Source organism: Drosophila innubila (genome assembly GCF_004354385.1).
Source record: "Drosophila innubila isolate TH190305 chromosome 3R unlocalized genomic scaffold, UK_Dinn_1.0 2_E_3R, whole genome shotgun sequence".
In the NCBI taxonomy this organism is placed as follows: Eukaryota; Metazoa; Arthropoda; class Insecta; order Diptera; family Drosophilidae; genus Drosophila; species Drosophila innubila.
This window is the reverse complement of record NW_022995380.1, coordinates 18,462,775-18,486,174: the sequence shown is the minus strand read 5'-3', so window position 1 is coordinate 18,486,174 and position 23,400 is coordinate 18,462,775. Positions and strand designations below refer to the sequence as shown.

At 40.4% G+C, this 23,400-nt stretch overlaps 10 protein-coding genes across 10 annotated transcripts; 4 read left to right on the top strand and 6 right to left on the bottom strand.

Annotated features, from left to right (window-relative positions):
* Positions 1-94: 94 nt before the first annotated feature.
* Positions 95-2,063, top strand: LOC117789748 (golgin-84). Its single transcript, XM_034628865.1, has 2 exons — positions 95-1,538; positions 1,603-2,063. The coding sequence occupies exons 1-2, from the start codon at positions 176-178 to the stop codon at positions 1,815-1,817; spliced, it is 1,578 nt and encodes a 525-aa protein (XP_034484756.1). The 5' UTR covers positions 95-175; the 3' UTR covers positions 1,818-2,063.
* On the bottom strand, positions 1,842-10,524 carry LOC117789749 (C2 domain-containing protein 5). The gene is given in 11 exon segments (XM_034628866.1): positions 1,842-2,530; positions 2,598-2,870; positions 2,938-3,345; positions 3,407-3,494; positions 3,561-4,670; positions 4,731-5,061; positions 6,773-7,384; positions 7,505-8,622; positions 9,373-9,718; positions 9,781-10,082; positions 10,170-10,524. Coding segments are annotated over 11 exon segments (4,815 nt in total). The 5' UTR covers positions 10,334-10,524; the 3' UTR covers positions 1,842-2,467.
* A 340-nt stretch (positions 10,525-10,864) lies between these two features.
* On the bottom strand, positions 10,865-12,557 carry LOC117792031 (tRNA modification GTPase GTPBP3, mitochondrial). The gene is made up of 2 exons (XM_034631986.1): positions 11,997-12,557; positions 10,865-11,941 (listed from the first exon to the last, which is right to left on the bottom strand). The coding sequence occupies exons 1-2, from the start codon at positions 12,492-12,494 to the stop codon at positions 10,955-10,957; spliced, it is 1,485 nt and encodes a 494-aa protein (XP_034487877.1). The 5' UTR covers positions 12,495-12,557; the 3' UTR covers positions 10,865-10,954.
* A 1,237-nt stretch (positions 12,558-13,794) lies between these two features.
* Positions 13,795-14,588, bottom strand: LOC117790435. The gene has a single exon (XM_034629888.1). The coding sequence runs from the start codon at positions 14,486-14,488 to the stop codon at positions 13,910-13,912; it is 579 nt and encodes a 192-aa protein (XP_034485779.1). The 5' UTR covers positions 14,489-14,588; the 3' UTR covers positions 13,795-13,909.
* A 427-nt stretch (positions 14,589-15,015) lies between these two features.
* Positions 15,016-16,336, top strand: LOC117792766. The gene is made up of 4 exons (XM_034633017.1): positions 15,016-15,434; positions 15,491-15,691; positions 15,751-15,867; positions 15,925-16,336. The coding sequence occupies exons 1-4, from the start codon at positions 15,016-15,018 to the stop codon at positions 16,052-16,054; spliced, it is 867 nt and encodes a 288-aa protein (XP_034488908.1). The 3' UTR covers positions 16,055-16,336.
* Positions 16,194-17,060, top strand: LOC117791676. The gene has a single exon (XM_034631489.1). It carries the CDS (start codon positions 16,245-16,247, stop codon positions 16,968-16,970), a length of 726 nt encoding a protein of 241 aa, XP_034487380.1. The 5' UTR covers positions 16,194-16,244; the 3' UTR covers positions 16,971-17,060.
* A 480-nt stretch (positions 17,061-17,540) lies between these two features.
* LOC117792765 lies at positions 17,541-18,430 on the bottom strand. The gene is made up of 4 exons (XM_034633016.1): positions 18,230-18,430; positions 17,929-18,167; positions 17,755-17,868; positions 17,541-17,682 (listed from the first exon to the last, which is right to left on the bottom strand). Exons 1-4 carry the CDS (start codon positions 18,428-18,430, stop codon positions 17,541-17,543), a joined length of 696 nt encoding a protein of 231 aa, XP_034488907.1.
* Positions 18,431-18,979: 549 nt separating this feature from the next.
* On the top strand, positions 18,980-19,732 carry LOC117792764. Its single transcript, XM_034633015.1, has 2 exons — positions 18,980-19,494; positions 19,559-19,732. Exons 1-2 carry the CDS (start codon positions 18,980-18,982, stop codon positions 19,713-19,715), a joined length of 672 nt encoding a protein of 223 aa, XP_034488906.1. The 3' UTR covers positions 19,716-19,732.
* A 986-nt stretch (positions 19,733-20,718) lies between these two features.
* On the bottom strand, positions 20,719-21,452 carry LOC117792762. Its single transcript, XM_034633014.1, has 2 exons — positions 20,977-21,452; positions 20,719-20,920 (listed from the first exon to the last, which is right to left on the bottom strand). Exons 1-2 carry the CDS (start codon positions 21,450-21,452, stop codon positions 20,764-20,766), a joined length of 633 nt encoding a protein of 210 aa, XP_034488905.1. The 3' UTR covers positions 20,719-20,763.
* A 481-nt stretch (positions 21,453-21,933) lies between these two features.
* Positions 21,934-23,190, bottom strand: LOC117792760. Its single transcript, XM_034633012.1, has 3 exons — positions 23,095-23,190; positions 22,175-22,572; positions 21,934-22,117 (listed from the first exon to the last, which is right to left on the bottom strand). Exons 1-3 carry the CDS (start codon positions 23,188-23,190, stop codon positions 21,952-21,954), a joined length of 660 nt encoding a protein of 219 aa, XP_034488903.1. The 3' UTR covers positions 21,934-21,951.
* Between the last annotated feature and the right edge of the window lie 210 nt (positions 23,191-23,400).

Below are 23,400 nucleotides of genomic sequence, written 5' to 3'. Positions count from 1 at the left end.
ATTAGACTATATCGATAGCATAATTAGAGATAGAATTGTTATCGATTTTTTTTGTAGTGCTGCAAAATGTCGCTATTGCGAAATTGCACAGAACTGACGCTGAAATAAACAAACTTTTTCCACGTATTAGAAATATTTTCGTAGTTTTTCTTTTGTGTTGGTTTTGTTGTCAGCAATGTCTTCATGGATAACAGGATTGGCCGATAAGGCAGAGAATATATTAACCAAATTAGACCAAAATGCAGCAACGGCCTTGCACACAGATGCTGCACCAGCATTGGATACCATGAAGAAAAGCTTAACTAGCAGCACACAATCCTTGAAGACGACACTTTCTCCAGCCAAGCGATCTCCCAACAGCAGTAGCAGCACACCCATGTCGTTGTCCATGGTGGGTAATAGCGCCTCCAGCGCTAAAAGCGAGGGACATAATGTGGTGACCACAGAGCTACGCCATAAGTTACCAACATCCGCAAGTTTTTCAGTTAATACGGATAACGGCAACAACATGGACACACACGAATTGGCGGCATTCAAGATTGCTCTGAATGAAATCACAGGTGAACGGGACGAGTTGCGAATGCGTCTGGAGGAGCTCAACCGCGACAGCGAAAACCTTGGCCTTAGGCAGCGGGCCCAGGAGTTGGAGAACCAAACTCAAGCATTATCTGAGGAGCGTGATAAGGCCGTGCACGAACTTAACGAGGCGCAAACAGCTCACATGGCGTACGTGCACTCCATCTCAGAGCTGGAGAGCAATCTTGCTAAACTGCAACAGGAGTACGTGAGCACAGCCCACAAATTGCAAATGCAAATCAAGGAGACAGATCAACAGCGTACGGAGCTGCAAGAGTATCGGACGAAAGCACAGCGAGCACTGCAAGCAAAGGATGCGCTCATAGCTGAGCTCAAAGCGAATCCCAATGCAGAAGGTACTGGGCAAGAGTTAGCCAACAAGGACAGTGAAACACGTTTCCTACAGATCGAATATGATGCCATTAAACAGGAGCTGCAGCACGCCAATGAGGAGCAACAGAAACTGCGACTGCAGCTAGATGATTACATCATACAGGAGCGCCAACACGAACTGGACATCGGTATCGCTCGTCAACGGGAGCAAAGTCTAGCCAAAGAGCTGCGCACTGTCCGGGAGCACAACGTGGTGATCGAATCAGAGCAACGCATGCTGACACAGGAGTTGTCTACGCTGCGTCAACAAATGAGCAACCAAATGGCTTCCGCTGCCACCCGTCTGCAGGAGAAGGAGCATCAATTGCAACAGCAGCGGCAACAACTAAGCGAATCCGGTGTCACAAATGCCAAGACCGACTATGAGAATCGTCTCAAAGCTCTCACACAATCTCTGGTCGAGCGACAAGGTTTACTAGAACGCGTCACATCGGAGCGCAATGCACTGCGACTGCAGCACGAGAATATGCAGGCGCAGCTGAATCAGAATATGCATACGCTGGAAATGGGACACCAACGTAACAGCTCCAGTTCCCGCAGCACGCTGCTCTCGAACAGCACCGATGATGGTACAATAGATGAGAATACATGTCATCACTTAATTGTACTAATTCACATCCGTATCTCTTACAGTCAAGGCACAGTTTCCGCTGATAATGCATCCAAGTCCATTTGATAACCGGGTCGCCCGTCGTTTCAAGCGCGCTCTGCGCCAGGCAGACTCCGTGGGCATACGTGTTGGTGCCTTCCTGCGACGTTATCCGATGATGCGCATATGTATGATTCTATACGTGGCCTTGCTGCATCTGTGGGTCATGTTTGTGCTACTTTCCACAACGCCCAACTGAAGAGTCGAATACCCATTGAATATTATTTGAGCAATTGTATATTTTAAACGTTTGCGTATTGTTAATTATGTATTCTAATTTTACACATGTTGTTAAGTCCACTTTTGTGTGACAAAATTGATTACACTTGATTGTGTATTGTATATTGTTTAGAGACATTGGCTCACAAAAGAAGGGGGAAACAAATAGTTATGTATAATCTGGGGAAAAACTGTAAATTCAATAAACAATTCAACTATGTACAAATCGCAAGTAGCTAAAATCTAAACATTAAGCAAACAAATAACAAGACCTAAAAAATTCACGCTAAATGTCTGAACGTCATTTCACAGTTTGAATATTGCAAATTGATTTCGACTATATAGTCGCTACAGTTGTAAGCATCGGATTACTCTGTTCTATCGTAATTATTTAAGTACAACGTAACAAGTAAGTAATTATTTTAAGTTGGTCGTGCCTAGCACTTTTGTCATGACAAGTCATGAATTGTTTCAATCGTTACGCCGGATCCAGAAAGCTGAGAACAGTTGGCATCAACAGAGAGAGAGAAAGTGAGAGAGCACAAGAAAGGGAGGAAGTTGCTTTCAGTAATAGAGACTTTTTGGACGATTCGCGTAAAACAAGCGCTATATGCCCCGCAAGCGTGTATATCAGTCATCGGAATAGTAGCTCACATAGACCGCATCTCCGCCGATGCTGATCAGACACTGACCCTGCAAAAAGAACAAAATAATTTTAATTAAACTTGATTTGTAAAGTGTTTAATTAATAGTAGCTTACCTGATTTTTATGTTGATTATCGAACAATATCAGTTCGGTTATATAAAACGACACCATGGCATTGCCACCAAGTGACGCAATGTGGGCACGCACCACAGCAAGCAGCTCAGTGATAAAGCCATGGACAAATCCACTAATGCCACCATTCTCGCGTATGGATGTGCTCTCTCTGATGAAGAAGAAGTTTAGATTGCCCAAATACTTCTCAATGCGTCCACCGGGTATAAAGCTGAGCGGGGTCAAATCGACACCATGTCGATCTCGCAGAGGAAACTGTTGGGAAATAGAAAACAGCGTATAATATAGACAGCCCAAAATTCAATTGTTTTTTTTTATTTACGTAGCGATTACGTGGCACTGGCGTGATGTTGAGCGTCTTGGCTGATGGTAAGCCCGTCGATAGATTACCCAGATTACCTAGCCGGGATGGTGATGTCTTGCGCACCTTAAATGAACTCATGCCAAAAGGAGGTATTGCAGTGCTTGTCGGCGTTGGTGTGTCGACCACTTGATCCTCGTCCAGCGGGAAAATATAATCCTCCTCCTGCAGCATTCGCTTACCATTTAACTCTGGCTGGGATTGGGTGCCATGCATAGCTGGCTGCATTTGCGATTGTGCCTGCGCCTGCACAGTTGCATCATTAAACCCATTTGCCTGCATTGCCGGCGCTCCTCGACGTCGATATTTCATTTTGTTAGCATCGCTCAGACCCATTGCCATGCCAGTGACTAGCAATTGGATTTGGTCCTGCACAAGTGTAAATCAATATTAATCACTTAAAGATTTTCATTCTGATTGAATTGCTTACTGATTCCGGCAAATCCAGCCTGAAGCGCAGATCACATATGGCACAGGGTATCATTGTACGCAGTTTGAAATAGATGGTCTGCAGAAGTCTGTGAAATTATAAAGTTATGTACAAAATTATACAACATTTGTTGACGAGATTAGATTGATCTCACCGTTGAAAATGTTTTGGGAAACCATTCACATTTTGTCCCACCTCGAGGCGAGCACGCCAAACTTGTGTAAACATTTGAAGATTTTTAACGGCATCGAGTTCAAGCAGACCCGGCACCTGTTGTGTGTTGACCACATGGAAGCCCTCAGGCGGATATGGTTCCATAAGTAGCGAGATAATCTCCAAATCCTCAATATCATCCACCTCTAATACGCACAGTTCTTTGTTGCCACAATTCAAATCGATTTCATTCATTTCCTCATCATCAGAGTCATCGGTATCTGATTGTTTATCACCTGCAGCTCCACTTACGCTAGCCAAATCGGGATCCATGCTCTTTAACTGATAGATCTCCTGATTGCGCTCGAAAGTCTCCTGCAATTTCTTTTGCAGTTCATTGAGTTTTTGCTTGTCCGTCCATGAGTTGCCAGCCACAATTTTGGGCACCTGTGGCACAGGTAAAGCGCTGAGAAAGAGCGCTGTTCCCGTGGCAATTAACGCTATCATACGCTCGCCAATGGCCACCTGAGTACGCAGTCCAAATATGGCATTCATGCCCTTGGCCTTCAACTTATTGATCAATACACGATGCAGTTCATACTCCAAAAAGGGAAGCCCGTCGGATATCTCTTTGGCATTCAGTTCGGATCGCAAATCCCTCTTAGCGCGCACCACTTGGGCTTGCATAAAACAACCACGTCCGCTGACTTGGACATATTCTGGCACCTCTAACGTGGCCAAGAGCACATCTGGCACTCGGCCCTTGCGACAGATGGAGCACTTTTTCATCTTAACATTAAATGGCACTGAATTGAGGTTGTAGGGCACATGACAGACGGTACATGTGTTGCGTGGAGCATTTGGACCTGGCAAACCATAGCGTTTGCTTGCCGAACCATTTACTGTGCCCAGGGAGCCGCTGTCCTTGCTTGAGGCTGCTGCCTCGCCTAGGCTGCCGTTTGGGTCGCGCTCCTCCATAGAATTGGACATGGTGGCCACATTGTTGCCTGCCTTGGACATGGCAAAGATGTCCGTTTGCGAGACGGAGCGATTAAAGACCATATTGATAACGGCTGCAGTGCCCGTCGCAGACAAGACACAAACATCGTCACTAGAAATAATATAAGTTATCGATTAGGAAGATTTCAGTATGTCAAATTCAAATGCTTACGATATGGTCGTAGACTCTGCGTAGCCCAGCACCACATTGCAACCCAGGGAACGTGCATGTGATCGAATTTCCATGCGCAGCTCTGTCCACCAACTGTCACGCACCTCAGGCTCATCCGGATTTGGAACACGTTCCAGCAATTTGACAGAACGTGCCGCCACAGTGGCTCCCAGATGCAGTATGAAACCAGTTGGATATTTGGTCATGGTCAAGAACGGATATTCCAACATGTCCAGACTATCGGTTGCCTTGTTGCCCACTGTCGGAGTCGTTAGTCGCATCATCGCCGTTGCAGCCGCCAGACGCTCGCTGGCCACACAAATCGAGTTGCCTACGAATGGAAAAGTCAACTTGAAATGAATCTACGGTTCATTATAACAGTTTTTCACGTTGGTTTCACAAATTTACAACGTTAAGTCTTAGGCTTAGGTAGGTGGGCACACCGATAGGATAGATATACGCGGTAGAATCATACCTCCAAGTAATGGTAGAAGATACATAGGCCTGTTCCCATTTCTAAGTCAATTTCAGATCTAATTATTCCAAAATGAAATTTGAATGGTTTTCTTTTGACCCAACAATTTTAAACTAACACCAATTATAATTTTTAATTATTTAATTTTGCTTTGGGAAAATTTTGTAATGAGAGCAGGCCTCAATGTTTTGCTGAAAATAATTTGGCCTGGAAATATTGAAATTTTATAGTTTATAGATTTTATAGAAAAGCGAAAGAGTAATAACTATTTTTTTTCAACCCTTACAAAGGGTAACTGAAACTTCGCGAAATAGACTTTATATGTGGTTACATGTACGTGATAGAAGCATCCACTTTTCTATTTTTCTTTTATAAGCTTTCAAATTTAAATCAAAATTAAAAATTATATATATATAGATCTTATCTGAAAAATCAGATTGAGTTACAGTTCGGTTATTGAATATTCGGAAAAAGTGCTCTTTCAAATTAAAACCAATAAATACATAAATCTTATCTGAAAAATAAAATTTTGTTACAGAACGGTTATTAAATATTCGGAAAAAGTGTTCCTTCAAATATTTATTTATAATTTTAGCGCAGATCATATTAAACTTTTATCAAACTCAATAAAATATTATAATGGGTTTGTAATCAATACGTTTATTTAAGGATGTATTAATAGTAATAAGCTTTGATTATTATTAGACATCGCAATAAGCATGGAGTTGAATAGCTATATATTGATTGTTAAGTAAATGTTTTGACAAAAATACAAAATTCATGAATTTTATATATAAACAGCTTTTTCTTGCTTTTTATTTATTTACTTTTTCTTATATTTTTGTTATACTATTTAGAAAAAAGAAATATGAGATGCATTGCGTTGGAGTATTTAAAAAATAACAAATATGAATTTTTTTTGTCAAAACAATTACTTGAATAACTGTAAGCATTTTGAGAACGTTTAGATATAAACATTAAGGCATATATAGCGTAACGTAAATATTTGTTGGCGGATAAAGATCAGATTAGGCTTAAGAGAGATAGAGAGCGCGCAAGAGAGTAAGAGAGGCATTTTATAACATTTAAAAAAGGCAAGGGATTCTTAGCTGCAATCAGTCACCCTCCTCCCACACACACGCATACACACAGATATAGGGAGAGTCTGATACACAAACACATCGAGAATGTACATCGACACTGTGAGAGTAAGGTAGAGAGAGAGAGAGAGAGAGAGAGAGACAGCTACTACTTACGCTTACGATGTAATGTGTAGGATATGCCTGATGGCGATTGGTTGAGCAGCGGGCGCAAAGAGAGAACGTTATAAGAGTTTTGTGAGTTACTCGAAATGAGACGCGCGCATACACAAACACACACACACACATACGCGAGCGCGCAAACTTATACAACGACAAGCAGCAGGAGAATTGCTTATAATTGCTTATATTTTAGTAGTATACTATTATGTTGATATATAGTAATATAGTTATGTATGTATATCCTTACTTAGCCTAGGCTTAGATCCAATGACTACATCCTATGGATGGACTGGCCAACTACATACCTTTTGGCGTGACACTCAGATCAGAGTCGGATGAGCGACGACAGATCTCGCCCAGCTCCTTGGCGGGCACCATTGTGGTAACCGTCGATGCTGTGGATGTGGATGCACTGTCCGCATTCGCGCCACCCGAGATGCCGCTCTTGGATGGACTGGGAGTTAATTTCAATCGATTGCTGCCAACAGGGGAAGCAAATTTCTTGGCATTCCCATTATTCTCGATCGTGGCAATCGTTGTGGGTATTAGAACGACCTGTGCCGGCGACGGTTGTTGTTGTTGCTGCTGCTGTTGTTGCTGTTGTTGCTGCTGCTGCTGCTGAAGATCACTGCTGGACCTAGTTGAGCATTTTGATCGTGGTTGTGGTTGTTGTTGATTTTCAATGGCAAATGGCGAAACAGAATAGCATGGAGCAAGCAATGATGATTTATTATTGTTATTACTATGATTAGTACTATTAGATATATTTACAACATGGTCTAGCTTAAAAAAAGGAGGATCATAAAAATCAAAGGAGCGCGTCTGTAAACTGGTATCGGATTCTGTTGGCGTTGGGGTTGATGGCCAAATGCACAGCTTGGGCGCATTTAGTTGCAACATATTTGCATTTTCTTGTTCTGTTGCGGTTTCTTGATATTGATCTTGATCTTGGAGTTGTAGTTGCAATTGTGGTAGTGGAATTGATGGAGTTCGAGTTGGAGTTGGTGCAATGGAAGCTAAGGGGGCTGCATCTAGACAACTTTCGCTTGCGAAACGACTTAGCGATGCACTGCGTCGCAAACTGGTCTCATAGCTAGGCAAGCGATTCAGCTGCAACATGGAAGCGGACGCATTTAAATTTACACCCTGCCAATCATCCGCATTGCATGTCGGCAACTCTGGATGTGAGCAATAATATGGTTTACGCTCCAATGACGGCTGAAGGGCAGCAGCGGCATACAACAGCGAACGCCTTGGCAACGGTTGCATTGGTTGGCTTGATGTCAAGTGCATCAATTTCTGCAGGCGGCGCGAGAAACTCTTCAGATCTTCAAAGAGCGTGTGCCGCTTGGGCGTCAATTCAGATTGGCTGTTCTCACAGCTGCGTGTCTCGCCGGGCTTAATCCAGTTGTCCTGCAAATTGTCATCGTCATCATCGTAGATCTCACCCAGCTGCAGATCCTCGTCGCTGTCACTGGACACTGTTCCTGGTGTTGCTCCAATGTCAAGGTCTGTGGCAATCGTTTCGATTATTGATAGCGACTCGCTTGAGTCCGTTGAATACGTGGACTTACGTTGAAAGGCAACAACGTCCAAATCTGGTGCCGAGCGTGTGCTCTCCTGAAACTGTGGCACAGCCAGCTGACACATAGTTGGCCCTGCACCCGTATCATCACTTATGGACCGCACAATTGCCGGTGGTGTTCGCTTGCCCACCGAGTATCGAGATTTGCGACGACGTTTGCTGCCTGCTCCACCGTTCCCCCCGAAAATATTGCTGAGGGATTGGGTTGCATTCTCTGGTATCTTGGGCTCAATACGCCGCAATAGCGTTGCATATTTCTCGCTGAAAACATTCCGGGAGGAGGATGTTAAACGGCGCATGCGATGCCGCAGTTTCTTTTCACGTATCCGCTCGCCCCGTTCATCCTCCTGCTTCAAGAGATTCTGCATAACATCCGCATCCTCTGTATCACTACTGCCGCTTTCCAAATAGAACATTGTTGCCGCCGCCGCTGCTGCTGCTGCCGCTGAGCTGCCACTAATACTGGGCTGTTTATATATATTGATGCGATACTGTGGTGAGGCTCCCGACAATGGCAAACTGAAACTACTTTCCCCCGTGCAGTTCAAAAAGTCTAAATACTTCTGAACTCTATTGTCGGTGAAGTCGATTGGAGATTGTGAGTTTGAGAGTTTGAGGTGACAACGTTTCATCATATGTTACAAATACAACACAAAACAACAACGATATATATATTTTTGAGGCGTGCAATACATTAACGAAAGTACGACAAGGAAGAGCATAATATATATTAATATTATACAGAGATGAGAGTTAAACGAACGTTGCGTTTTGAATTTTGAATTCGTGAATTCGCGTTGAAGAATCGAAGGAGAACATTCAAGAGAAAAGAATAGAACGCTTTAGAACATGTTGGCATGTGGAACTACAAAGTCTACACCTACACACTGGGTTAATCTTAAATTCCCCTGGGTAACCTTCTTATCATGGATATGTACTTCAAATACTTGCCTATTGAATCTTGAAAAAATTGATTGTTTCTGCATATAAATTTTATACATATATGTATGTTTCTGATTAGTTGTAGAATTTTACACTAAAACTTTATGGAATCGATCAGATGTGTTTACCAGATCATAAAGCTCAACTATCGTATATTAAATTAATTTCTTGTATTACATTATTCTATTGTTTTCTCGACCACTGTTCTAGAATATTAAATTTCTCTATTTTTTTTGAAATATCATCTGATACCCGCCTGGTTTAATTTGGAGTGGATGTTTCAAATTTGCTTCTACTATCAAGTTTTGCCTGATCACACGACATATCCATGATAAAGTCAAAGTTTACCATAAGTTCATTCTTTTTCTGAGTACTCACTCTTCAATGAGTGCGACATCCGCGCTGCTTGGCTGACTGCTGCTTGTGTCCTTGATTAGAGTAACCGCCGTGCCGACGCCGCGTGCCACGACACCGACATCTCCTTCAAGATCAAAACATTGCGTATATCCGATGACCGCATTGGCGCCCATGTTAATGGCTTTTAGTCCCATTTTGCGCTGCACTTGACCCGACAGCTTGAGGAAGACAACCTGACGTGCCTCGTTGGAGGCGCGTGGTGTGCGTATTTTGTCAATCCATTGATACTCTGGATCATCGTTGACCACCAGCTCCTCGACGAAGCCATGTATGACCTGTGCCCGAAAGCCAAACGGTACACATTGTGCTGAAGTCATAGGAACAGAATTAGAAGATGTACTCTACAGATTCCCCAATTGAAGTACGTACAGTGAAAGAAGGGTATGCCACAGGAGCTCTGGCGAAACTTGTTGACATCGGAGAATAGATCCACCTTGACAATGACATTTATCTCGCCGCGAATGCCGTGCATCGTATCAAAGACAGGTATCCAGCCAGAGAGCACGGTGCCCTTGCCATGGGCCGCCTGACTAGAGCTCTCCAGGCACAGTGGATTTAAACTAATATTAACCTTTCCAATTGCATCGTTCGCCGAGTATGTATCATAGTCCATCAATCGGATTTGCAGCGGCTCGTCCTGCAACTCAGCATCGTCCACCTCAAAGCGAAACCTGCACGCATCGCATGTCAAAGATAACAATCAATTAGTTTATCTATTTATACAAATGTACACCATGCGTGAGTGTGTGTGCACATACCAATCGGTGTTCCACGTTGGATTGAGACTCTTCCGGAATACCTCTGTCTTATGCTCTTTATTGGCCAGCTTGATCTCCACAAAGGCGTCGGTTGTCTCGCTACTCTTGTCCATAACTGGCAGATTGCGCGCAGCCTTTATTTTGACGCCTACCTTGCCTGGCATCTTGTCTTGGCTTGGAGACTCCACACACAAACGAACAAAGCCACACCAACCGTGTTAACACCCTTACTTCCAATTAACTGCCTAATTTGCCTGCGTCACGTTATTTTTTAATTATTTAAGTATTGTTTTTCATTTTTCTTAATGAGTAAATGAACATTGTGATATCGACTTATCGATAGGTCTCAACAATATCTATCGATATTATTTCTAAGAACTATCAGCCTATGCATTTATTAAAGGTATTCCCGTAAACTTTATTTCCGTTTTTTTTTTTAATTTTAAAGTTGCTTGTTACGGTTTTTTAAAAAATAATGCATTTTAAAACTTAAGTTCAATAATAATTCTTCTACTCTAACTAGCTTGCATTAGAAACTACAAAAACTGAAGTGGTGGCATCCACTGTGGAAAGGGGTATTAATAATACCCCATAAAAATATCGCTAAATATGAAATCAAATCCGTTAAGTGGAACTTAGCTGCGGCTTACCTATAAAACCAACAATAATAGAAAGTGTGGATTGAATACGAATTGTTTGAAAGAAAAAGAGAATCGGTGTTTATTTAGCAGTCTATATGTTGGGTATAATATTGCGAACTGTACACTTAAATTCTAGAATACGAATCATTTTCCAATGCAGAAATCTTTGAATACAACATCGAGTATATCTTCGCAGCTAACATGTCCAGTGATGCGTTCAATGCAACGAATTGATTTGCGCAGCTGTTGAGCTGCTATGGCCATATCCGGGTATACATCAGGCTTGTAATCTCTTAAGAATATCTCAATGTGCTCAATACAACGTTCCAGTTGTTGTCTGTAACGCATGTGCGTAATGCGAGGATGTTCGGCTTGTGGTGTGCCGCACAGCTGTTTCAGCATCTGCTCCAAGGAACCCAGAAACTCTGGCAAGTTGTCCTGTTTATGGCAGGATAGAGCCAACACATTCTCCAGCTTGCTAAGACTCTCCAACTCCTCCGCTGTAAGTGTATCTGTTTTATTCGCCACCAACTGCAAGCGTTTTCCATTGCACATCTCCTGTGGTATGTCCAGCTCCTGCAAATAGCTCTCAATGTGGCCAGTCAGGGCGTCATTGCTGGCCACGTCACGTAGCTGCCTGGCGTCCGTTAGCAGGAGTATAAGATCGGACTGGGCTAAGCATTGTTTAGCTCGTGCCATGCCTTCCACTTCGATGGAGTCTGTGGTATGCTTGCGTAATCCTGCAGTATCCGCAAATACAACTGGATAGCCGCCAAAATTGTGTGTTGTCTCAATAATATCGCGTGTTGTGCCCGCCTGTTCCGTGACAATGGACACTGAACGCTGGCAGAGAAGATTCAGAAGACTACTCTTTCCCACATTCGGAGCACCGATGATTACCGTGCGCACACCGTCTCTTAGCAGCTCACCCTGTCGCTGATCATTCAGATGAACACGAATTTCACGCTTTACAGCGTTTAGCTCTTTGGTCAATTGTAATATGACGCCTCCTTCAATCTGCTCCTCTTCGGCAAAGTCAATGTACGCCTCCAAATGGGCGCAACAGCGAATGAGTCGCTTACGCCAGTTATCATAGAGACGCGCCAAGGCGCCAGTGCTTTGTAAAAGTGCCTGTAATGGATGTTATGTAAGTGCATCTTCTTAAAGTTACGGAAATCAATTTCACCTGTTTGCGTTGAGCCTCCGTCTCGGCATGTATTAAATCAGCCAATCCCTCCACCTCTGTTAGATCGAGTTTGCCGCCAAAGAAGGCACGTTTTGTGAATTCACCCGGCTGAGCTGGTCTCAATCCCGGCACTTGACCAAGTGCATCCAGCATGGCAGCAATAACGGCCAACGAGCCATGCACTTGAAATTCACACGCATCCTCGCCAGTAAATGAGGCTGGACCGGGAAACCATAGGAGCAGTCCCTTATCGATAACCTCTTTGCTGGCCGGGTGATAAAATGATTTCAAATATGCCTGTCGCTGTTTCGGCTCGTATTCAACGTTGTTAACAATGGCGCGCAGAGCGTGTTTTGTCTGTGGTCCAGAGACTCGGATAACCGAGACGCCGCACTTAACATGTCCGGAGCTGAGACTATATATGGTACATCCACTGGAGCTAGCATAGCGTCGAAATATGCCGCTAAAGCTACTTGAAACCTTTCTCAATAGCGCCATGGGAGGCGCACGATTGAATGTGAAAATAAAACCGCCGAACACAAAGAAGAGACGAAGTCCAGCTGTTCTTTATAAACGATACTTTTCAGTAATGAGTAAATAAATGAGTACATGCGCTCAACAGTTGTATAACAGAGTTCCTTTTTATAATCGATTATAAGAATTTGTTTATTCTACTAAAATACTGTCTATCGCCGACCGCCACAATCTGTTAACCATTTGGTCAAAAATAGATCGGCGCGATTTTTGAACAAAAGCTGCGTACTTGTAAGAATTTTTTAATCCTGCAATTTCTGCATAAAGGATTATCTAAATATTCCCTGATACAGGGAGTAAAAACAAAATGGCTTTTATTTAAAGTATACTCGCGCTAAGATGTAAAGATCTCCTTTACTCTTTATTATAAAAATTTTAAGCAACGTTGCGCATGCAAAAAAAAAAAAAAAATAATAAATAGTTCATTTACATTTCCTCTGTTGTAATTTCCAGATGTTTCTAAATCAACGTTTAATAGGCGGCTCTTCGCATTTTTTCTTTGGAGTGATTATCTTCTTGTTCAATTTATTAGTTCTGTATGTGTTATCTTTGTGATGGTCTTTTTTGCTCATCCCTTTACGCTTCAACCGTTTCCAGTAATCAAAGTCCCTTGGACCCTTAACAGGCAAGTGTGGCACCTTACGGAATGGTCCATGCTTTCGGGAGGCCAGAAACCGTACACAATTACACATCCAGCATTTCGGAATTTGTGACACTAACATGATGTCAATACTGTAAAAATACCAAAAAGTAGAATAGAAAAATTTAGAAATTTGAATCAGACTGTGATTCTGTAATACTTTCAGTCATATATGTTTTGAGGTTGACAGATAGGCAGATAGATAGTTAATGCAAAGCTAAAAGATTTAAAAATGTATTTTCAAAGCTTCGGTACCGAAGGGCTTCAATCTTATTTTTAAACTCAAAATAGTAATTTTTACGAAAAATTCCAGATATCTGGCATTTTGCTTTTTGGCCTTTCTTACGATTTCGTATTATTTTTTATGACAGTGTTATCCGTAAATTTTTATCCAAGCATAAGTTGGATTATCCCTCTAATCAAAGTAATTTATAAATAGCAAATTAAAGCGGTACCAAAAAATTTATATTTTTTATAAAAATTATAGCAAATGAATACAAATATTTTGGTTACTTTAAATATGACAAGGTTAAGAAGGTAATAAACAACACGCTCCCAACATATTGAAAGGGAGCGGTATATAGTTCTATACGTTGATGATTTTATCCTTTAGACAGTCACAAATCCTAAATTTTCATCATTTAATTTGACATACAAACATACTAGAATGTTACTTATGAACTACTTGCAAACCAGAAAGTTGATAATCACTGTCACATTAGTGGGCTGCATGATCGAATCAGTAATGGGACTGTCTTCGACTGATCTTAACATCATTAAAGTGCCGTTCTATAGCTGATGGACTGGCATTTGTGTTCTTTGAATATCTGCTCCGGTTAACCGTTGTATTGTGGCTGTCCCATTGTTTGAGGAAGTCTGTGGCCTCAGCGTCAAAGGGCTTCGCTGTCTCCGGACGTTGACCACTCTTTCGGCGATTAAAGGGTATGTGATCTTCTACTAAAAAAGTCGTCTGTGGCTTGGGCCGAGGACGTTCCGGAAAATCAACCCAAGTGCAATCATAGCTGCGCTCGTTAACTCCATAATGCTTATAGTAGGAGTTATCAAGGCGTTCTGGGTCCTGCAATACATTAGTCTGATCCTTCTCCTGTTCCCACATTGAAAGTCGTTTGCTGACTTCATATTCCTGGCACTTTTGGCGTTCTCGCTGCAATACATGCACGTCCACGTTCCGGGGACTAAGTCTCGCCACGGGCACCCGTTTGGCAATGTGCCTGGTCTGGGCATTGGCTATTTTCGCATTCAGCAGTTCCATGCAGCGATTCACCATCATTTTAGTCCCATTGTTAACTTTAACCATCTTCTTCTGTGATTTTTACCACTTCTATGACACAATTTAACAAGCTAAGTTTTTGTTGTATTTTGTAACTTTGCCGACGTTGCCGAAAAATGTGTCTGCCTCGAAAGAGTTAATAAAAGTGACTGAAACTCGTTTCAATATCAATATCAGGTAAAAACAAATAAATTATGGCTCACTTGATCTTCGATTGTGTAAGGTACGAACTTTAGTTTTTGTTGCTCTCGACTACAAGATATCCTGTGAACATCCATTACATATTATAAACACACATAAAAAGCAAAAGATTTATAGTCATTTGTTTACTTTAAATCTTTTTCACAAAGCTGCTCATATTATAGGCTATGTTGTGAATTCTTAATGGGTACAAAATATACAAACTGCCTACATGTGTAGTTCACATGTTGTAATTTTCGGCCTGTGTGTCGGTCACCAGGTTAGCCAATTAGCGCATCCATGACAGTCGGCACTAATTTCTTTAGAAGCACCGATTGGCCTTCAGTTTGGATTTGTCTGTTGAGTGCGTCAGTATGGGGTATATCAAGATGATATTGGCACTGCTGCCTCTACTTCTTGTAGAGCTTTCCTTTCAAAATCAAACGGAATTGATGGGTCTTCAGGATGCTTTGCTATCGCGTCGTGTTCGGGCTTTGATATTTCCCAATAAGGCCTCGGTTTTGTTAACGGCAGCGTTGACCAAAATTATAGTGGGCGGTCGTCCAGGTGGACTGCAATACAGTCTGGAGTTTGATATGTATGTGCCCCTGCCCGATACGGTCGACGGTTGGCGTCCCAATATCCTGATCGGTCCTACAACAAAAAAGCCAGCTGATATCAAGCCCAAACGACGTTGGGATGGACATTGGCGTCGTTATGGCGATAAAAACCAATCCTATTACAGACAAAGTGTTAACTATGAAGATTCTTATCAAGCGGACAGATATACCAAGTAATGTTTTTTAACTTATATCTTATATTATTAATTATTTAGAAAATTATCCTTAGATATTATAATACCAAATCACATAAGGATTACTTTTATAAGAGCCCCTGGCAATTAACTGAGCAGCCCTGGCAGCAACATCGTCCATTCAGTGTGGAGGATGAAGTATATTCATCCTTAGACGATGTGCCCAGCTGGAAGCTCAATCGTGCGTATAGAGAACGACGTGAAATCTTTGATCAACTAGAGGCAATGGGAAAGTTGTAAGTCTTATGGGGTTAAATAAAATTAATTACTCTGTCATATCTCGTATATGTTATAGCTTTCAACTGGACTTTAGATCCTGCATAAAGCGGGCAATGTGCGAACTTCAAGCCAGGTTTAATCAGCATTATGGAAGGGATATGTTAATGGAGGATCTTTTGCGCATTGTGCTGACGTAAGTTTACCTCAAAAAGACCCAAAGAACTTGAGAGTTATCTTTGATTACTTGCAGAATCCCCACAGATGTAGCTGATGATAAATATCAGCATAGAGTGAGAGGCAGGGACTGTGCTCGTATTTATGCGGTTTCCTGTCCTTATCCCGTGCTAGACTTTCTGACACAGAAATCGAAAACCAAGTAAACATTTATTTTCAAGTTTGACGCTGTTGTGTATTCAATTGATATGTTCAATGTTCAGTATGAGAAATTACTGTCTCGAACGCAGTTCAACCTTTAGGAATTAAAAATTTTTCCAAAATTCTATTTTTATAATTTTAGGCTTTTTTAAAATTTTTTTTCTAAATTTGTATATATTTAAATAAAAATTGAAAATGATTGGATTAAGCTGTGCCTTAAGACGCAACGTATTGGGTCATGTGAATAAGCAGCTTCAGGTGGCGACTGCGGTGCGTTTTAAGTCAAAGAAATGTGATAAGAAAGTCGAGAAGAGTAAGTGCAAAGGGCGCTTTGATAATTTCCCATGTGGCCGACCAAAAAGTATGATGGTGAAGGAGGCAAAGGTCAATGAAAAGAAGATGACAAAGCCGCCATCGATTTGGCTTAATCCTTTCTGTGACGAGGATGCACCCTATTGTCCGTTCAATCCTCGATTCGATGATATCTACTACGTCGAGTCGGATAAGGCCAAGCGCAAGTATTGGCAGACCTGGGTCTCCTGTCCCCCAATGCAGATCAAGAAGAAGAAGATCTGCTGCTTTGAGAAGGTCAAGAGTGCGCCACACAGACGCCGTACCCACCGCAAACCAAAGACGGCCTGCCCACCACCGGTTAATTGCAAGGTCGAAAGAAAATTGGCCTGCCCACGATTCAAGCGTCGTTGCCATCGGGCCGGACGCATTCCTCCGCATTGTGTGAAGACCAAGAGACCACTGATGTGCACCAAGCCGTTGACACCCTACCCTGCCTTCTCCGAGTGCGTTCGCATGAAGCCAAATGCGCTGCCATTAAGTGAATGCATTTGCTGGAAGAAGCCAATGATTTGTGAAGCCTGGGCAGAGTGGCGACGCCGTTCCATGAATAAAATGATGAAAGTATAGGTTATTGCGAAATGTGAAATAAGAGGATTTGTTCTTATATCTGACGATCAAAAATATATATTTTTATATTTTTGTTAATGGAAGAGAAAAAAAACCAAATTTTCTAAAGCTTGTACTCGTGTTTATTTATAATTTGGCTGAAAATACTGAAAACAAAAAATTTTAAATTACCAAATTAATCCCTAAAAATGATGTTAAATGAACTGAACTAATTGAGACTTATTACTTAAAAATATAGTTTCGTTCTCAAAATTATAAAAATTAAAAATTAAGAGTCATACATTTGTTTAAAGGCATAATGTGAAATCTAATGTGAAATTATGTTAATTTATTATTTATTAATTATTATGATTCCTCTAGTGTGATAGACTAGAACATTCTCTATAGATGGGGCTGTAAGACCATTGTTATATTTGTTGTAAGCCCTATTTTTTGCTTAATTACGGACGGCAGTCCGCGCTAGTGACGAAAGCTGCACGAAGGATGCTCATAGTTTACACTCAAGTTAGATTATTGTTTAGACATTTTATTTAAATTAGAGTTTTTTAAAATGTATGATCTTAAGTTTTATCAGATAGTTATTTTTGTTACATGCGTTAACCAGTTCCAAACTCTGGGGCTACATTCACTGTAGGTTTTTATGCAGTCGGCACCTGCGCGACCTGCATCCCTGGCATTGATATACTTTTCGGCAACATTATCCATGGTGGGTCTGTGGAAAGGGATGATTATTATATTAGAATTGATATTACATTTCTCTGCTATATAGAAATTTCATACTCACATTAAGACTGCATTAAGAATCTCGCTAAAGATATTGCTGTCGTCGAAGGGTAGCTGGGAGATTTCACAGATGCTTCTCAGAAGACAAGTAGCGCCACGTTCACTGCCATCCAATCTGGGAATAAAAAAACGAGTTTTTTTATGGTTAAAAAAGATGATAGAAGCTTATACTCACTGTTCCATGCCAGCTTCGATGGCATCATAGAGCCAAATGCGGGTATCATCCCGATGCAGCGTTGCCTGCATTCCTTTGCGCAACTCACGGGCCGTGGAAACAAATGCGGTTGTATTCCAAAAGCTCCACCAATAGATGGGTATAGTTGTGGGTATATACTGGTTCTGTAAATTGTAGAAAAACCAAAAGGATTGCTCCTTATCTGTCTGCTTGACGGGATGCGCTACACCGGCGACAAACTAAATATACAAAAATTTCATATAAAATTCGATTGATTTTAAGACTTGATTCGATAACACACCTTGAGAATGCCTTGGCCATTGTATATAGCTACACGCTTGGCACGATTGAGTTTTGGAAGAATAGTAACGTTACTAACTGAACCATCAACGGAAGGAGACTTTGGCTTAAAACTGTTGGTATGGCCAGCAATAATGGTAACTCCACAGACTGTCGCCAGCAGCAGCACGACTAGAATTTTCTCAACTGGCCTTTTGCTCATCTTGTTGTCATTAGAGTTCTTGGCCAACTAATGTGCTGCTGCTAATCATGAAGCTTTGAATAGAACAGTAAAAGGCCACGCAACAGATATTTGTTCTAGAAATTGACAGTTGAGCTACACGCTAAATTATAGAGTTGTGCAGTTGGAAAATTAAGAGACAGATCGATGCAATTAACTTGTTTTGTTTGATTCTATTCTACAGGTTTGAATCTTAGTTCAGTTTTATATTTATAAAAATACTGTCTTAATATATTTTTCCAGCTCTTTAAATAATAATCGTAGGGTATTCAAACTTCAATCTAGCGAACTCGTGCACTGTGTCATGAAATATGCAAACTTTCTATTGTTTTTTTTTTTTTTTTCAAAACTGCGCCTCAAGTCGACAAGAAGTTCTTTGCTCCAACTCAACAGTTTTTATCATTCTAATTAGGGATCACGCGTAGAAAATGCTTGACTCATTAACAGTTTGGTTGATTTGAGACCCAAATAAACAAACTGATCGGAAAACCGGAACTCTCATGGTATAGTCTTCAGCTGGTTCACATCGAAATGCGCCGGCCAAAGCAACGGAACACAAAATCAGTACACGGGATTCTAGTTGCGTTCATCGTATTTCTCCTGTTGACAGACCCATGTGGGGCATTACTTTACCCTACAAGTACTGTACTCCAGTTGACAACATCTATGTCGGTGCCAATTGATATTCCAGATTCGCGAAAGGTCTTCATCGATTTGGGATTTCAAATGAACTATAATTTGCCATTTGATCTTGCGTCATTCTACAATCCGGCCATTTGGTCCAATGCCTTGGAGCGTCGTCGCAAGCGTCAATTGGATGGCTTTACGGGCACAGTCCGGCAGCTACTGGACGCTGAGAACGATATTCATCCAAATGATTTCACTGCCGGCCAGCTATATGCAGGCTTGGAGCATCGCTTACAGGATTATGGCTTCCATAGATCCTGCTTGCTGCGCAGTGTCTGTGAACTGGCCCTGCATCCATTAGCGGATAATCACAGCTACAACTACAGTTTGATCGTACAGATTATCACCTTTCTGCTAACGTAAGTGAATACTTTACAAGTCTATAAATCATTTCAGTTATAACAATTCTAATTGATTCAATAGGCCATCGCAGCATGAAGGATTTGGACCAAATGAAAAGTTGTATCAACATCGATATGAACGCGCTGAGAGATTAGGTTTTATGGGCGGCAATTGCCAGAAGGCGTATCCAAAGTGTGAGCTGGATATGTTAAATATATTCAGCAGAATAGTAAGATGAAATTAAAGTTGTTATTATATACGATTAAATTATTGTTTGTTTTTATTCAAGTTTCATGCAAAAACGACATTTCATTAATTTCTATTCATTCTATGACAAAATATCTCTTAAATAGTTACACAACTCCCTAAGCTCTTTAGCTGCAAATCGACCTCGAAAGTATACAAAATATATAAATATAAAATATATATTTACCGTAAAGATTTTTTTTTTTAAAATATCTTTGCTTATATTTTTATAATTTTTTGTATGGGATGATCTCAAAAAAATTTTGTATGAAAAGTAGTCAAAAAAGGTAGTTTTTAGCAAGGTTAAAAAAAAAATCATAAAAAATATAAGCGAAGATATTTTTAAAAACATTTTTTTCCAGTTACTATTAAAATTGTTGGGAGAAACTTTTTGCATCAAAACATTTTTTGTTTTGACCTAGGAAAAAAGTCAAAAAAGGAGATTTTTTCATAAATAAAACGTTTTCAATGGGTACTTAATGGATTAAGGAAAGTTTTGTATCATTCAAACGGCATTTTGAAGACCTTTCCATTGATGCTAAAATGTAAATGAAGTAACTTTAAATTGCAAGTAGATTTAACTTTAGTTTTGTGTAAATACTATAGTTATACAAACAATAATCCAGTTAATGTTATATAGTTATAAACAATAAATATATAAAGCCAATGAAATGAAGCTGGCCTGTGACTTTATCTGAAGTCCCATCAAATTGAGCATTAATCTGTTGAGTGCTTTGCCATGAAACACTAAAAGGCTGTCATTAATTACATATATGAGTACTTTAAGAACAATGTGCCTGTCATGAATGTGCTTACGAAATCCAATTGAATATTCATTCAAATTTGCTGGCCATTAAGTTAGATACATGTACTGGCAACAAGAAGGCTTTTGTTTGTGGTCAATAGCCAGACGGTAAGCTTGTTAGGCGTCACCTTTGTCTTGGACTTGAAAAGGACTTTAGTATTGATTAACTGTAACACAAGTTGTATGTGCTTGGAGATAGTTTAAATTTAGTTTTAAGGTCTTGTAACACTTTAATTTAGCTGATTAGTTTGCTAATACCACCGAGAATGTCGACAGAGCACTCAGTATAGAGCTGACCACAATTCGCGCCTATAAATCCCTGTCGTTCAGCATCCTCATAGATTTCACGGTAGACAGTCTCACTGGGAGCAAAAGCGTCGTGCAGGGATGGCCTGAAATTGTTTTAATGCCATGTCATTTATGCCCAATAAAGGAATACTTCACTTACGTTAGTGTAAAGGTCAACAGTGCCGTTAACATGTTCTGGTGTCCATCATCGAAAGGATGTCGGGCCAATTCGCACACAGTTCGCAGCAGACAGGACTCATCCATGCCATACCGAGTCAGCATATTTTCAATACTCTCATAGAGCTCACCCGCGGTCAGGTCATTGGGATGCATATCCGTTAACCCCGCTGGCAGATATTTTTCTGTCTCGTTCCTCAACTGACGTTTATTCCGGCGCTCAAATTGACCTGGCCAAATGTTTGCCGCATAGAAGCTCGACGGCTTGGCGGGCATTTCGTAGTTCATCTGAACACCCCAATCCCAAAATAATTTGCGCTGCGGTATTACAACAGGTACCGATAACGCCGACGTTATCTGGAGCACCGACGACGAAGGATAAAACAATGGCATTTTTGCATAGCATCCTAGAAGCGGTACCAGCAGAGCCAACGTGAAGTGGACGCCTTTAAGAGACATTTTTTAGTGAACCTAACTATAAGAACAGAACTCGAAACGACGACATCGAATTGCGTTAATTAAAAACCCAATAAACGAGTCAGTTGCTAATGAAACACACGAATGTTACACTTTACATCACGTGGCTTTCTTTGATGTCTTTAACCTATTTGTAGCTAGGTATTGGGCTAGGTAAGTGCTTATATGAACGTCTGCTCGGACACTGGGAAGTATATAAAATTTGTATTATGAATTCTTATTGAGATGCTTCTTTATAACATGAAGTTTGGGAATAATTCACTCTTTGAATCTTACAAAAATGATTATTCTTTTTTAAACTTAATGTAAATTTCGATATAAAAATCAACACAGAATATTACTTTTGTTATATGGTTTTGATTTGAAGTTTGTAGTTTTTTAAGCAAATATTTTTTTTGGTATTTTTGATACGCAGTAAAATCTATTTCACTTTTTTGCTAGGTACTTTTGTATTTCACAGATTTTATCATAGTTACATTTTTTAGGAGTTGTGAAAGACAACATTGCTGATGAGTCTCAAGATATCGTGCTTGCAATGCGAATAGATCTGGGTGCAATTGTTGCCCAGGAATCCATCAAGTTCAGCTTGTTCGTACGCCTGTTTGTAGACATGTTCGCTTTCCAGAAATCCTTCGTGCTGTGACGGACTGCAAGAGAATACACTATTAACAATATGAATGGGAATGTCAGTTGCCGAGACCTACGTCAATATGAAGGTTAATATATCGCTTAATAAATGCTGATCATCATCAAATGGATGCGTGGCTAATTCACAAACGCTACGCAAAAGACAAGTATCATGGAATCCATATGAAGTCAAAGCATCTTCAATGGTTGCATAAAGCTCTCCAGCTGAGAAATCCTTAGGATGTGTTTGGGTCAATGCATTGTAACCATATTTGGCATAGAAGCTGACATCATTGTAATCAACACGAGGCACTTCGCGTTTGGCCTTATAGTTCGCAAAACCCGGCCAAATGGGTATGCTGTAGAATGAGGACAGATTGTGGGGTAAGTCATAGGAAATGGCGAAGCACCAATCGACCAGGATACGACGTTCCGGATAGAACTCAGCTACGGGCACAGAAACCGAGGAGGTGAGCTAGAAAATCAAAATATGCGTCTATAGTTTAGATCATTTCTACACTGATAAAAAAATTGTTCTAAAATCATCTATTGTATAGATCATTTCTACACTGATAAAAAAATTGTTCTAAAATCAAGATTTTGGTCTCAAAATTAAGAATTTTGGTCTAAAAAATGTGTCGAGAACATGAAATTCTTAAATTAAGAAAACATATCTTGGTTTTAAGAACATTTCAAATAAGAGCAAGTTCTTAGTTTATGAATTAATGTTCTTAAAATTAAAATAAAAAAAGTAAAAATGAATAGATTTTTATATTTATAATTTTCTTTTTTTTAATTTTGACTTTTATTCATATTATTCTGACTTGGTAATGTTATAAATGTTATAAATGTTATTTTAATATGTTACGAGTGGGATTCCATTTGTTTTATTTGATATTTCATATACATATTTATACTTTCCTAACTATTTAAGATTTGTATTCTTGTATTAAGAACTTTGATTTTTTTTCAGTGTAGAGAAATTTTTTCGACATACACCCAGAGAAGTTGATGCTGGATATAATAGGGAACTTGACAATTTGAGGCTTATGAGAATAAGTAACACTTGACATGGAAAAGATTTGTTGTCCATTATAGAACTGCTTTGCTTGAATCACACACATCAACTGATCAGCTCGTTAATGCAAATGCTTCAGAAATTGGGTCTGTAGGCTAATCGGTATTCATGAGTACGGTCAATAAATCAAGACATCAATCCACCTCAAAAGCTATAAGCAAATATTGAATCAATCTGTTCACAGAAAGTACTTATTCCATACGCAAGTGAATCTTTTGTATCACT